The sequence below is a fragment of the Phaethon lepturus genome, unplaced genomic scaffold (genome assembly GCF_000687285.1).
Source record: "Phaethon lepturus isolate BGI_N335 unplaced genomic scaffold, ASM68728v1 scaffold33701, whole genome shotgun sequence".
NCBI classification, from domain to species: domain Eukaryota; kingdom Metazoa; phylum Chordata; class Aves; order Phaethontiformes; family Phaethontidae; genus Phaethon; species Phaethon lepturus.
The window spans coordinates 10218-23574 of NW_010517546.1; the positions used below are offsets into that span (position 1 = coordinate 10218).

At 38.3% G+C, this 13357-nt stretch overlaps 1 protein-coding gene across 1 annotated transcript in view; it reads right to left on the reverse strand.

The window, feature by feature from the left end:
- The window catches only part of LOC104628013 (disco-interacting protein 2 homolog A), a gene marked incomplete at its 5' end in the record, with an annotated part of 21597 nt that extends 8817 nt beyond the window's left edge, over positions 1-12780 (reverse strand). Inside the window, 11 exons of the mRNA XM_010296439.1 lie at positions 2129-2299; positions 3476-3644; positions 5385-5515; positions 6012-6121; positions 6349-6460; positions 6773-6894; positions 7737-7860; positions 10392-10472; positions 10603-10712; positions 11285-11486; positions 12666-12780. Of these exons, the coding sequence (XP_010294741.1) occupies positions 2129-2299; positions 3476-3644; positions 5385-5515; positions 6012-6121; positions 6349-6460; positions 6773-6894; positions 7737-7860; positions 10392-10472; positions 10603-10712; positions 11285-11486; positions 12666-12780 (1447 nt within the window). The remainder of the gene's footprint in view (positions 1-2128; positions 2300-3475; positions 3645-5384; positions 5516-6011; positions 6122-6348; positions 6461-6772; positions 6895-7736; positions 7861-10391; positions 10473-10602; positions 10713-11284; positions 11487-12665) is intronic.
- Between the last annotated feature and the right edge of the window lie 577 nt (positions 12781-13357).

Genomic DNA, 13357 nt, shown 5'->3' on the forward strand with positions numbered 1-13357 from the left:
CCCAGCCTGTTTGGCTGACAGTGGGACCACAAACAGAAGTAACAGAGGCCATCAAAGTGTGTGAAACAGAGAGAAAGGGGAAAAAAGAAAATACAAACAAAGAGGCACTGGAAACATAAGATACACACAGTAAGACAGGAAACAAAACTCATACTGTTTTAGAGTGAAAAGAAAATTTCCATTTCAGATTATTTAAGAGCTTGGCACTTTTAAGTGGTTCACTGGGAAACATGCAAGTCCCAGTTAATAAAGAAGAGGTTTAAGGCAGATCATACGTAATGCCTGTTTTCTTATCATAAATCCTTCCTCCATCTCTAAGTATCTAAAGGCTGCTCGCAGCTTCAGAAACACCTTCTCAGTAAATCCCTAAGGTTTGAAGACCTTATGTATTTATTTGCATGCTAACTTGTATCAAATACCCATTCAGTTTGGCTACTAATATATGCTTATTTAAATTCAATGATTTTTAAAAAGTCAAATACAGATATCACTTTGGAAGAATGGGGGAAAGGGTTGAAAAAACCACTAAGAAATGGCTCAAGAATGGAGAACAGACATGAAAAAGGTATAAAATGAAGAGGAAGCTTAACTGCCCAGCAGCCCTACACTCTTCACAGTTTTCTTAGAGTACTTTTCACATTGCCATTTAACATTGCATAGAAAAACTTGCCCCCCTCCTCCTTTGTACAGTCTGAAGAGCAAATATCCAAAGCTGCCTTTTAAAATTCTTACTTGGGCAATTCAGAAAGCTGTTCTTTCATACTTGGCGTATGAAATGTTTTATTCAATGAATTTAACATCTTTCTGTACAGTCATCTTAATTTCATCCATATCCTTCCTATTTTTCAATCTACTTATTCATAAAATTGCTCTGGCCACATTTCTTTATAACCATTTATCTAGAGGTTGTTAAAAACCTTTTCTCCTTTAACATGAGTGAAAGAAACTACAGAAACTAAAGAAACAATTATGAATGGCAACATATTTAAGAAGCTCATGGCCCAAAACATCTCTCGTAGGATATCTAGAACACTAAAATGTACTCTGAGAGGAAAAAAGGCTTTCCTTCATCTAGTGCTCACCAGAAAGAAAAAAAGAAAAAAGTTTTTCAAAAGCACAGTAGCAATCTTCATAGAATCATATTTCTTATTAAGTGTAATTCCTACCCATAAAATTGGAAATAAAATTTACAATTACAGACATACTTAATGCACGTGCCATTTATAAAATTCCCCACATGAGAAGCTACATACTGCCACGTGTGACACTTGAGCCGTTTGTCTATTAACCCAAGTATCATCCAAAACCCAGGGTGCTTTGCCAGTTTCTAGGTCAGACTTAGTACCTGATTTTCAGGTAAGTTGTGGAATACATGTTTTTTTCCCCTCTCCTAACTAGAGAAGAAACATCTCATTAAGAAAAGTTAGATTTAATCTGATTAAATTACACATACAATATTATTGTCAACTGAATATTAAACTGCCAAAGGCAGGTCTGGACCGCCGCATGTCATTATCTCCAGTCTGTGAAGTAGGGCCATGTACTTTATGGGCATACTCTCCCCTTCACAAAGCTTCCAATTTTATACCTTTAACTGAAAAAAAGAAAAAAAAAAAGATCCAACTCTCACATGAGGTGAGACAAGCATATTTGCATGTTGATAATACTAATTTGAGATCTTTAAAAGTAAAAAATACTGCCAACCTTGTCAATCTTCCTGGGTCTTACTTGAGGAAGTCTGCCTTCCATGTAATTCCACATATACATAAACTGATTTTCAAACAGGCAAAATCTGAATCATACAAAAGCTGAAGTAGGACTGCTTCAAATATTTAATATAATAATATATATAATCTAATTTACTACTGCTCCTGCATAGTAGGAAGGAAACAATTTTTTTTTAATACTGATCCTCTGTATTAGAAAGGCAAATCAATTGGTCAGTTAGTACAGAAAAGTGAAATTATCATAATCCCCATCTGCAAGGCTTATTTAACTTGGTGATGAAGGAAGCAAGCAATGGAGCTCTAGTTCATTAGAAAAAAATTACATACAGCTGAACATGAATTCCTATAAAGTTCCCAGAGATTCTGTCCATAAGTATAAGGAATAAGCAGTTTAATCTCACCTGTAAGCAAATCGCTACATTGACCCTGCACCCAAATGTAGTGCTCACTGCACGAGCAGAGAGGCCCAGGTCTTTGAATAACTTAGAAAAAGAGTGTGTTAATGTAATCCTTGGTCTTTCCTCTGCAACCACCATGCATGTTCGCACACAGGACAGGTTAACTCCTTTCATCTGAGAGGTTGGATGAAGAAAACAACATTTTACGTTTAAAGTCAACAATTTAGAAATAGGCCATTTTAATTTGCAGAACAGACAGACTTTAAAAACACTAGACTAACTGACATCAGCTGGTTAAACAGTATAGACACGGACTACACTCAGGTTGGCTTCATCCACCCAGGACAGCCCTCTAAAATTGTGCCAAGAAGCTTTGTGGTAGGGTTTGATGCACAAGATGCAAACCACTCGCATCGTGCAGCTGTAACACAGCCACTCATCATTTTGAGCTGGAAAAACCGCAAAATGTCACTGTGTCAGGGCTGGGCTCACAAGAGAGCTGCTCGCTCCGAGTGCTGCGCGGTTCAGATACAGGCAGAGTAGAGTGTTCAAGACATTCTTAGCTCTCATCAGCGTGAATGTGAGTCTGTAGCAATTGGCTGTGGACCAGGATTCCCTTCAGTGAGGTCCAGAACAGAGGGACAGAGATTTTTGTCTATACTGAGAATAAGCACAGCGTAGCCGCTTGTGCACAACAAGCTGCCAGACGCTCTCAGTGGAAGTCCTGAGCAGCCTGGTTACTACAGCCGTGGGAACTCTGCTACCCTTGAGACAGAGGCACCTCTTCAAAGACATTAAGTTTCAGTTAAAGAGATTCGCCTCAAAACTAAATAGATGTATTAGTGTGTAATTGCTGCTAAGAAGATTACATCCATTTTAGAACTTGATACTTTTGGTGTCAAAAGATCTGAAAGCAGGTGAGATTTGCCAGGTTTTGAGGGGTGCTTTTTTTTTTTTTTTTTGAGGGGGGAGAGGTTTTTGGCTTGGGGGATTGGTGGGGTTTTGGCGTTGTTTTTATTTTGGTGTGGGGTTCTTTTGTTTGCTTGTTTTTTTCATCTCAGGCAAGAAAAATTTGATAGGCTTGCTAAGTATTTTGCCCCAAAATCTCAGAAATACCCAGCAGCACAGAAGTGGCACAAAGAAGTTGAAAACATAAGACTCTCTCTTTTTCCCCACCAGAAAGAGGAGAGCTGAAACTTCCAGCAATCTCGACATTTCCCAAAAAGCGAGTCATAATGAAAGGCTTTCAAAGAAACACTTATGGCCCATCTTCTACAAGCCAAAATGGAATGTTTTTAGAAAGATACATGTATTTATATGTCAGTATGTTGAAAAATTAAGTCCACTGACCCGGAGTATATCAGTCTGTGTTCCAAGCCCTTTGGTGCACATCTCCATCACAGAGTAGGAGCAGAACGTGACACGCACTTTATACTGACTTACAGCAGACAACCACAGAGACACATTGCTCTCCAGTTCCAGAGGAGGGACCAGAATAGACTGATGACCTGAATATACACTAGAGAGAGGAAGAAAAAGAAACATGAAAACTTCAAGCCAGCATAAAAGTGCCAAAAGTTACATAAAGTCAAAATGAAGCACAAACAGGAAAACAGAGAGCTTGGTATCTATCTGAACTTCAGCTTACCTTCTCCACAGGGAGCAAGTATCTTTTTGTTAGTAGTGAACTACGGGCTTGAGTTAAGTCACAACTTTAAGGTGAGTATATTTGTCTTGCAGTAAATTGTATTGAACTGCAGGCAAATACTCAATGTCTTGAACAGACAGAACTTCTGACACTAAAACATTAACATTTGAAACATCATTCCAGTTACAGATTACAGTTCGTAATTGAGCTTATTTTTGTGAGTCATTCTAGGGAAAATGCACCTTTTGCTTTGAATGAAGTAAGTCTTTAACATATTGCACCCTTCAGGTCTTCAGTGCAATTTTCTAGCCTTTGCTTTCTAGTCTCTGTTTTTAAATAGTGTTTAGATGAAATATTTAACCTGGATGCCAGTTAGCATGAGTGGACAGAAAGTCAAACTGAGAGTTACATCAGCTTTTAATTATTTTTTAAAAAATATTATATCCTAGTTTGAAGACAGTAAGTGCCATGACCATACAGTCTTAAACTGCCAAATGTTTTTTAGATCAGTTACTATCAACAAAATCAGTAACACACTCCTCTGTAAAACCAGGCTGAGATAAACCAATGCATCTTGAAAAAAATAATAGCATCTCTAATTGCTTTTAACAGGTAGTTTGACATGCGTGCCATTTCTCCTGACTAGAGTTGACGTGTTTTTGTAGTGGGCAATACGATGAGGCGTTTTTGTTTTCTTTTTAAACATTCTAAAATAGAAAAAAAAAATTATTTTGTAATAAAACTGTCTTTCACAGTAAAACAAAGGTATAATTCAGATGAAACAAAACTACCTTATATTAAGTCTTGTATAGAAAGCATGACATATGTAGTTCCTTTCACTAAAAATATTTTTTTGAAATCCATTTAGATTTTAATTCTTCCATCACTGAGGTCTCTTCTCCCTCTACCCTGCCTCACTTTACTGATGATATAAATCATCAGAAGTTATCAAAGTTAAATTTTTTGCTTTCCTTCAGTACACTTCCTTTCCAGTTGGGGAAATTGGAGAGGGAAGTGAATTTAACTACAGTAAAATTAACTTTATCTGTTTACAAAATAACCTTTCATACTCAGTTTCTGTGGGTTTTTTTTAATGAAACATCTAAAATATTAATAAATCTTTGGATTAGCTAAAGCATATGGAATGTTTTAAAAGGCAAAAAAAAGGCAAGTTTTGCAGCTTTGCAAAATATACTGCTGTATAGTAGTTACCCGATTGAATCAATTCAGGTCTCATTCATTTTAAGAAACATTTAATTGCTTCTTTTAGCAGTATTTCTTAGCACGTACCAATCTTTCAGTCAACACCTTAAAGGTCTTGTAAAAAGATATGGTTTGATCTCAAAGGACTTCGAAAGGATTTATTCAACCTATGTGAAATAGACAAAGTCCTCTTTTTCTTGAATTTGGTATCTAATTAATCCCATTTACAAACCCCAAGGTACTCAAGTAACTAACCAACTTAATGAGTTTTGTTACCACAGAAGATATTTTATGAAATATGTATAAAAAGATTAATTTGGGCTTCTCTGACAGTTTCATCCACTACTGTTCCCTTGAATTCTGGAGAAGGCTGGGAACATGAGGAAGCCTACGACTCACGCGACATACCTGCACAAGCACCATAGTGCAAATCCCAAGCCACAATAAGGGTCAAGGCAGATGGCAATCTGACGTGAAGGGTACAGTTCACACTGTAGCTTTATAGAGCGACATAAGGCACTTGTAGCTGCATGTGACATCTGTAAGAGGAAAACAGGTGCTTTCAGGGACTTTTTTTTTTTAAAAATACGGTTTTCACATGTAATAACTCATAGAAATGTTTATTGTAGATGACATGGCAACACATAGTGGTTTTGTTTTTTATTAAGCACCTTTAAAACAGGAAAGGGATACAAGCCCAAAATTTCACAGGTACTTTTCATGCTAGTGGCAAATTACATGGAATGATGCCAAATGACGTCTGCCTTCTCTATGATAAATCGCAAAACATTCATGAACTTTATGACAAGCGCTCTCCATTTAGTCCCCTCAGTGATTCCTCACAGAGCCAGTAAAGACTGAATGCTTCCAAAAAGTGTATCAAGAGATTTTGATATCATGCAAATTTAAAAATAAGCTTCCTGAACACTAAGATGGTCCACTTACAGTTTTGTATTTCTTCTCTGACAGTGCAAACGAATGTGGAACGTGCCTATATATAAGGAAACTACAATATTCTCTCTTTTGTTACTCTACCTTTACTCCTGCTAATATACCAGTAGTAGACACACTGAAGTCCAAGTATGCCAACATATCTGGAGATGTAGGTCTGAAAATACTAGCCAGCTTCTTTTTAGGCATATCATCTATTTAAAATACATAAAAAGAGAAGAGCACCATATTATTATTTTGGAGAAAGAGCAGAGGACAAAAATGTACCTTTACAGCATTAACACCAGGTGCTTTCTGTAGTTTCTGGACAGCCATTTTGATGCAATACAAGATACATCCATTCAATTAGGCAGTTATGGTATAATAAAATAAATATTCTTCAAAGTATTTACATTTTGGCTAGTGGGCAAACATTCTGTACCTGTATCCAAAATAGTGGGCCATGTTTTAATATCTACAGCTGTTGCAGCTTCCTTGGACTTCAGCAGTTTCATTATCGCTTGTGTGGTCAGTATACATGCGGACTTACTGACCTGTAAAAGGCACAGTATTAAAAATGTTTGTAAAACTAGCGAATGAATGCTCAAGTGATTTCATATCCATCCCGATAACCAGTAAACTGGATAGGTGAAGAACAACATTGGAAACAAAGCAAAATAAATTACACAGTAGAAAGAACATTTTAAATGAGTTTCTGAAAAAGTATTTATTGACTTAGCCACAGCATACTGATTATTTTTTTTCCCTGGCTTATTTTACATTGACTGTGTCAAAGCAATTTATCAGGCTGTGTCAACCATCCTACACCCACCAAAAGCATTAGGAGAGGAGTGTCTTATACATACCTCTACAATCATTTTGACAGTGGGCAGAGTGGTAGCAAGATTCTGTGGATGAGGTGGGCGAACGGTGATAGGTATACAGCCAGCATATAAGCAGCCATAGAAAGTTGCTATCAAGTCTACTCCTGTAAAGGATATTTGTGAAATCAAAGCCATTTTTATTAGATCAAAAGGCCAAACTCTTTCATCAAAATCAAAATACACACTGATTTATTTTATTAAAATGTAAAGATTTGTCACAAAGCTCTCTTCAAACCAAACCAACAGGCTGTTCTTGGCCATGCCCAATTCTATAAGGTTAGAATATTTTGCATTTTAGAGTTAGCAAAAATTATTCGAACCCTATAAACTTTAAATTTGTAGGAATATATTTGCATGGACAGGTAGCATACAATAACAAAAATAACAAAACCAGGTATTGTAGGTTATGGAGATGATGACTCAGATTCTTTTAAAAAGCATACATTTGTTTTTCACAATTATCACTCTAAGATATGCAGTCACCCTACTTTTACGAGGTAAAACTTTTTTCCTGAGGTACACTTGTAAATACAGACTAGTAATGCAAGTCTGGGGTCCACATTTCACTTCTAGAGACAACCTTTCAGGGAAGAAAGGGTGTTCATCACTGACATCCCTCATCCAGCTTTCAATGGATACATACGCAGTTTTATTCCATTCTCTGAGTGGAATAAACCAAGAATCTTTCATGTGGTTTAAATCAAACTACTCTAGCATAACTGCCCAGACATCTGAAGTGGCTAGATAAAACGTTTGGTACATGTAGTTTGCCACATGGAGAAGCAGCTTAATAATAAAATGACAAAAAGGAAGTTTCTTCTTTGAAATACAAAGTCACTGCCATATACCCATATATTAAATAGATGTTTGAATGTTCTATCTTGTAAAGAGTTGTTTATTTTCTTGTGATGTCTGACTTTGACTTTTGCTGTCTGTATTGCCGTACCTGGAGGATAAACCAGGGCCACATGGTCACCAACATTCAGTCGTCCTTTCTCCATCAGTGCGACTGCCACTCTCTCTGCTCTCTTGTGCAACTGTATGCACGATGCAGTGCTAGCTACAGTGCCCTGCACAAAACAAAAGCACATCAGAAAACTTTGTGGAGAACAGTTTGAAACTGAATGTAAGTATACGCTGCAGATGGCAATATTTCATTGTCCTTATTTTAACAATATAGCAAACACTCTTAAGGACTCTGTCCTAGTGTTTTGGAAACTATGCTACTGGTACCATGAACTTTTAGAATGGTAGAGAATTTTACACTTATTATTTTGAACATCAGACAGTGAAGCAGCTTCTATATGTATTTGGTACCACAAAAAGAATACCTTACAAATATCTGAAATTCCACTGTTCAAGGGAGAAAACACAGCAGTAGCAGCAACACAACTGTTTTAGTAGCAAGTGAAGCACAGCATCAGCTTTACCCTACCATGCACAGCTGATGCTTTGCAATCAGCATTCTTAAAAGTGCACAGGGAACACTGCTGATGTCTTTGGTATAGATATTCTTTTAAAGGGTCAGACAGGCAACCTGAGCTGTGGTTGGTATGTGCTGTCACTTCCGCTTCAGTATATCTACTGTTCATCTTGTAGAAAGTGTATTTCCCACAACTATGCATCTGGAAAGTCTTCATATGGAAGCAGCTGTACCTTTGGATTGCTCAGGCAGTTGCAAAGTCATGGGGATTCCAAAGGGCTTAGCCCAGTTTTTGATGTGAAGACAGAAAACATACTTTTGCTACCCAGCCTAGGAAGTGATGCCTTAGCCTTCAGCTTGTGAGGTTGGGATGTATCCGTTTGTCCAAGACTACAATCTGATTCGAGAAAAACTGGTGGGACAACCACCTCAGAAGGAAACAGTCCGAGACTGAATCAAGCCTCTGGCTATACAGATAAGGATTATCACAGCAGATGTTCGCTATACAAGGATTGAGTTTCAAGTCCAAGACAAGCTGTCACATGTAATCCTCAGCCCAAGTGCACAGCTGTCTGATCCAAGGCCTAGTTTGATGCAGGATGACACCAGCACTCTGCTCAGTTTTACTAAGGAAAGTGTTGCTAAAGCCTGGGAGCTAAAGTCATGCAAAATAAGAACAGTAAATACAGTGTATTGTTGATATAGGAACAGTAGCAGCTCAAGGATTTGGGAGAAAAATATTGACATGAAAGTGTGTAAAATACAAGGGTTTCTCATGCAGACCTGTGAACACACTCATGTTTAGCACTGTAGCTTATAAGTCACAGCTTTTTAAGGCATGTGCTCACGAACAGATCATTTCTTTGTGCCGAAGTTTTGTGTTTCCTTTTTCCAGAGTCTCCTTGTGAAGGGTAAAAGTTGCCTGAACAAAGTGACCCAGAAAGGGGCTACTTCATACTAGAAAATTTCTCTCAAAAGCCTCTACTAGAGAGAAGAATAAACCAATTCCGTAGCTTTTAACAATAACCAATTGAAGCAGTTTCTTCTGCTACGGCAGAGTCTCATGAGAAAAGTCAGAACTTTGAACCATGTCCTAACCCATTTTGCCTGTCTGAATGACAGACCCCAAGGCAAACCCTTCACTTCCCAAGGACTGCTGCTGGACCTTCTGAAAACATGTTCCCTATCTCACATGTCTGTGGTACAGCGCAGCGCAAGATAGAGCCAATTTGTCACTGGGCTGTTATTGTCACTGGAAGGAAAGCTACTGAGCACACGCTCAAACAAAAATTGACCAACTTTGCCTCCTGGAAAGGAGGGGAATAAGAAAGTTCCAGAACAGCAGTAGAAGAAACTAAAATACTGGAGTTTTCCGAAATATGCACAGCAGTAGTGCTCCTCAAACCCAAGGAGGCTGACATACTGAGCAACGTGCACGTTTTTTCACACCCATTTACAAAGAAGTGTTGGATGCACAGGGTATGTGAATGCTCCAAAACGACTGCTAGTCACATGCAGAGCAGAGAGGCTATGAGCAAAAATGATGTATTTACTGCAAAACGTGACTGTTGCGTTGTCATAAGGGCTCAGACAGCCCTTGAATAAAATAAGCATACAGAGACTGTGAGCACCTCAGGCCTGTATTCCAAAACTGAAGCATTTATTTGTTCGTGTTTGAGTGACTGTAGGTGCCATCCTTTTTGGAGGCAGTCTCTAGCTGAGCATCAGTGCCTCCTGAAGGGTGTGCTGTGCTCCTGGAAATGTGACTCCAAAGCTGTCCCAAGAGTTCTCTACTTAGACTCTAGATCTTCTAATTAAAAAATCCTCCAGCTCTGACTTTTACTTACCCTTGTGCTCAGGGATGAAGACAGAATTGTGGCTTCCATTAATGTGACAAAAGTTCTGTTCCAGCAGGAAATGCAATCACTGCAAAGTTTTAAGCTAGGCAGAATGCATACTAAAATTCCAGATGTGGAATAAAAGATGTGGAATAAAATTACAGGTGTGGAAAAATTACACTGCTTGCTAACTAGCAATTTTTGTCTGCTTCAAAACAATGACATCCCAAATCATCAAAATAACCTGTTTTAGGAAAAGACTTCTAGCTGGAATTTTCTTAGAATCCAAACAATTTTCTACTGATCTCAATCACCAAATATGACCTAATGTGCATCTCACCTTGGAATTCAACAGAAGGAAGAGGGGATGATCTGGAGTTGTCTGAGCTCGCCACTGAAGAACATCTGCTAAATACAGGAACTGAAACAGAAAAAAAGGAGACACTCAGATTCACTCAAAATGTACCATGCTTAGTTTCAGCAGAATACCATAACTGGTCTTCTCTCATTTTGATTAAGCCGATTCAAATATTTAATAATACCAGTGTTACCTTTCTTGCCTGGTCATTATCCTCCAACTGGGTAACATCTCTCCCTGAGGCTTGTGCAATTCTCTTTCCAGCAACAAGGTTTCCTACTATCATTGAAGCAGGACCAACATCTGCATTTTGAAAAACAGTGCAAAATGAGAAAAAATAATGTAAGGAACATGTAATAATCTGTAATTCCGCCTATAGGTTACTATAAATGCCATATGTAACAGATCTGAACACATGAAAAGCTAAAACCAAGGACCATATTGCACAGAAGAAGAGGATAGTATGGTACACTAAAAATCAGTCCATTACGAGTATGGTACATTAAAAATCGGTCTATTGCTGATTCAGCAAATTGAGGTCTGTCTGTACTTCAGTTTTATTACATGAGTTACAGCATGCCTGAGGACTGGCCTTTGCAACATGGCGAGTACAGAAACAATTTATAACGTAGCTACAGAAGCATAAAATTGGTATGCGCTGTACGTCCTTGCATTACCTGGGATTCAAGGCAGACCATAATGCCCTCACTGAGCTCTAGGCTGCTCTTTCAACACCACTAGCTCTGCCAAGTTAAGCAGCTTAAACCCATCCAACATGCACAGCTCTGAGCTGTCACGTTGCCTCTGGATCACACTCTAAGCATATCCTCAGAGACAGACACGCAGAACTAAGGAACACGCTCTGGTTTACTCACCTGGTTGTTTCTGTCGAGGCTTGGGCAGGTTAGTAACACAAGTATGTGGACACATCAAGACGTTACAAGGGTGCAGAGCACCCTCTAAAAAGCGCTGCTTGGTTTCTGAAATATGAATTCCTCCGAGTGGAGCCTTTGGCAAAGTATTGGCTGGCACCAAGGCAAGACAGTAGACGCCCACTTGGTGAATACTATCAATTGCCTTGACAGGAAGCAAAACAAAAACAAAAAACAACAAAAAACAAACCCAACACATTCCATGTTATCAACTGGGACGTAGTTAGAGTAAGAATTTGAATTCAAGTCATTTAATAACATTAAAATTTTTACTTGCACCACAATTTGCAAATAAAGGGTCCAATTCTGCACTCACTGAACTCATAGAAGTTGTGCCATGACTTCAATGGGAGCAGGAGCAGACCCAGGACTTTGCTTGTGCACTCTATCAAGGGGATGCCACCTGCACATCAGGGATTAGGAAAGTCTCTTAAAAGTGGGCAAAAAGTGCGGAGATTTTAAAAAGCCAAAATTATACCACAGCAAATTTAGCACACATGGCACAATCACAAAAGCGCAGTAGAACATAAAACCACAAAAATAGGGAGGGAAATATCTTGCTGCTAAAACTTAAGTGTCTATTTTAGCTATGACACTTCCAAAAAGATAAATAAAAATATTTCCTCCCATGAAATACAGCCTTTCTATTACCAGGTATTCCCTCCAAAAAGATTACAAACTGAAATTAGACAGAAACCATTATTATATAACTGTCTTACTCTTAAGAGGCATCTTCCCTTAAGTCGTTCTCTCTAAGTCTTCCCTGCAGTTGTCCCTTCACCAGAGTCTTCTTCCATAATTGCGCTCTCACTTTTTACTTCCTCAGAACTGATCAATTAATTCTGAAATCCTCAAATGCAAATCTACCAGAATCCCCCTCCCTCCTGACCACCCCCAGAAACACAATAGAGTAATCAAGGGAAAGTTTGTAATGCTTACTGTCAGAGATCTAGAATAAGGATGTTAGTGACATAAAAAGATTTCAGGGTCTGTTTTGATACTTGGCACTAAGTATACCCTTAAACATTTTCAGACTTAACTTCTCAGCCAGATATATAGAGAATTAAAACCAAACAAAAACAATCACCCTTAGGACTTTAAGAATCCTAGTAGTATGAAGTTAAAAAACATTCTGAAATAAAGTCTTACTTTTTACAAAATTCTGTTAACTGTTAAACCGTGAAATACATTCAGAAGTCAGCTTATTACAACTGTCTGTAGTTACACTGCTAGGTTTTTCTTATGGAAAAAAAGATGCTCTAAAATTCTCATTTCATACATCAGCCTTATTCCCCTGGAAAGAGAGAAAGGACAGACTGACTACCTGTAGAACCCTGCTCATCCACTGAAAACTATCCTCCTCTGATGCATCAGGGCGCTGCTCTGCCACAAGCACTATTCGATCATCATGCAAAACGGTCACAGAAAACACTGCTATCCTAAAACGCAAAGGACAGAAGAATGATAGGATGCAACATACGATGAACACAGCACAGTTTATTATAACGTGGAAATGACTGCAACTTTTAATGGTACTGTTTCAACACATACAAGCATTAATCATGCCAGATCATTGCAAAGTCACAGACAAATTTAGAACAAATGTAGGTTCATTATTGTAATTTATTTCTGTTGGTGGTCAGGTGAATTTGCAGTCAGCAACTGTAGCACGCGTTTAACACAGGCAGGTTCCATATGTGCAAGGGCTGGGCAAACCTTGCCTATGTGGGTCCATCATGCATGCTAAACTTGTTGCAACTACATACGATGTCCCTCCTGAAAGACAGCTATGCCAAATTACTGACCAGCCTGTCTATCAATGCTAGCACTGAAAAATACTCCCCTTTGTGAATTACATTAGTTTTAGGCTTGCATCTTCTAGGATAAAATATTAATAATATCGCAACCAGGTATGTGCATTATTTTTATGATATGTGAATTGCACAAGTGATGCAAAAATGAGGTAAGCTTCACTTTCATCGAACCACAGAACAGTTTGGGCTGGAAGGGACCTTT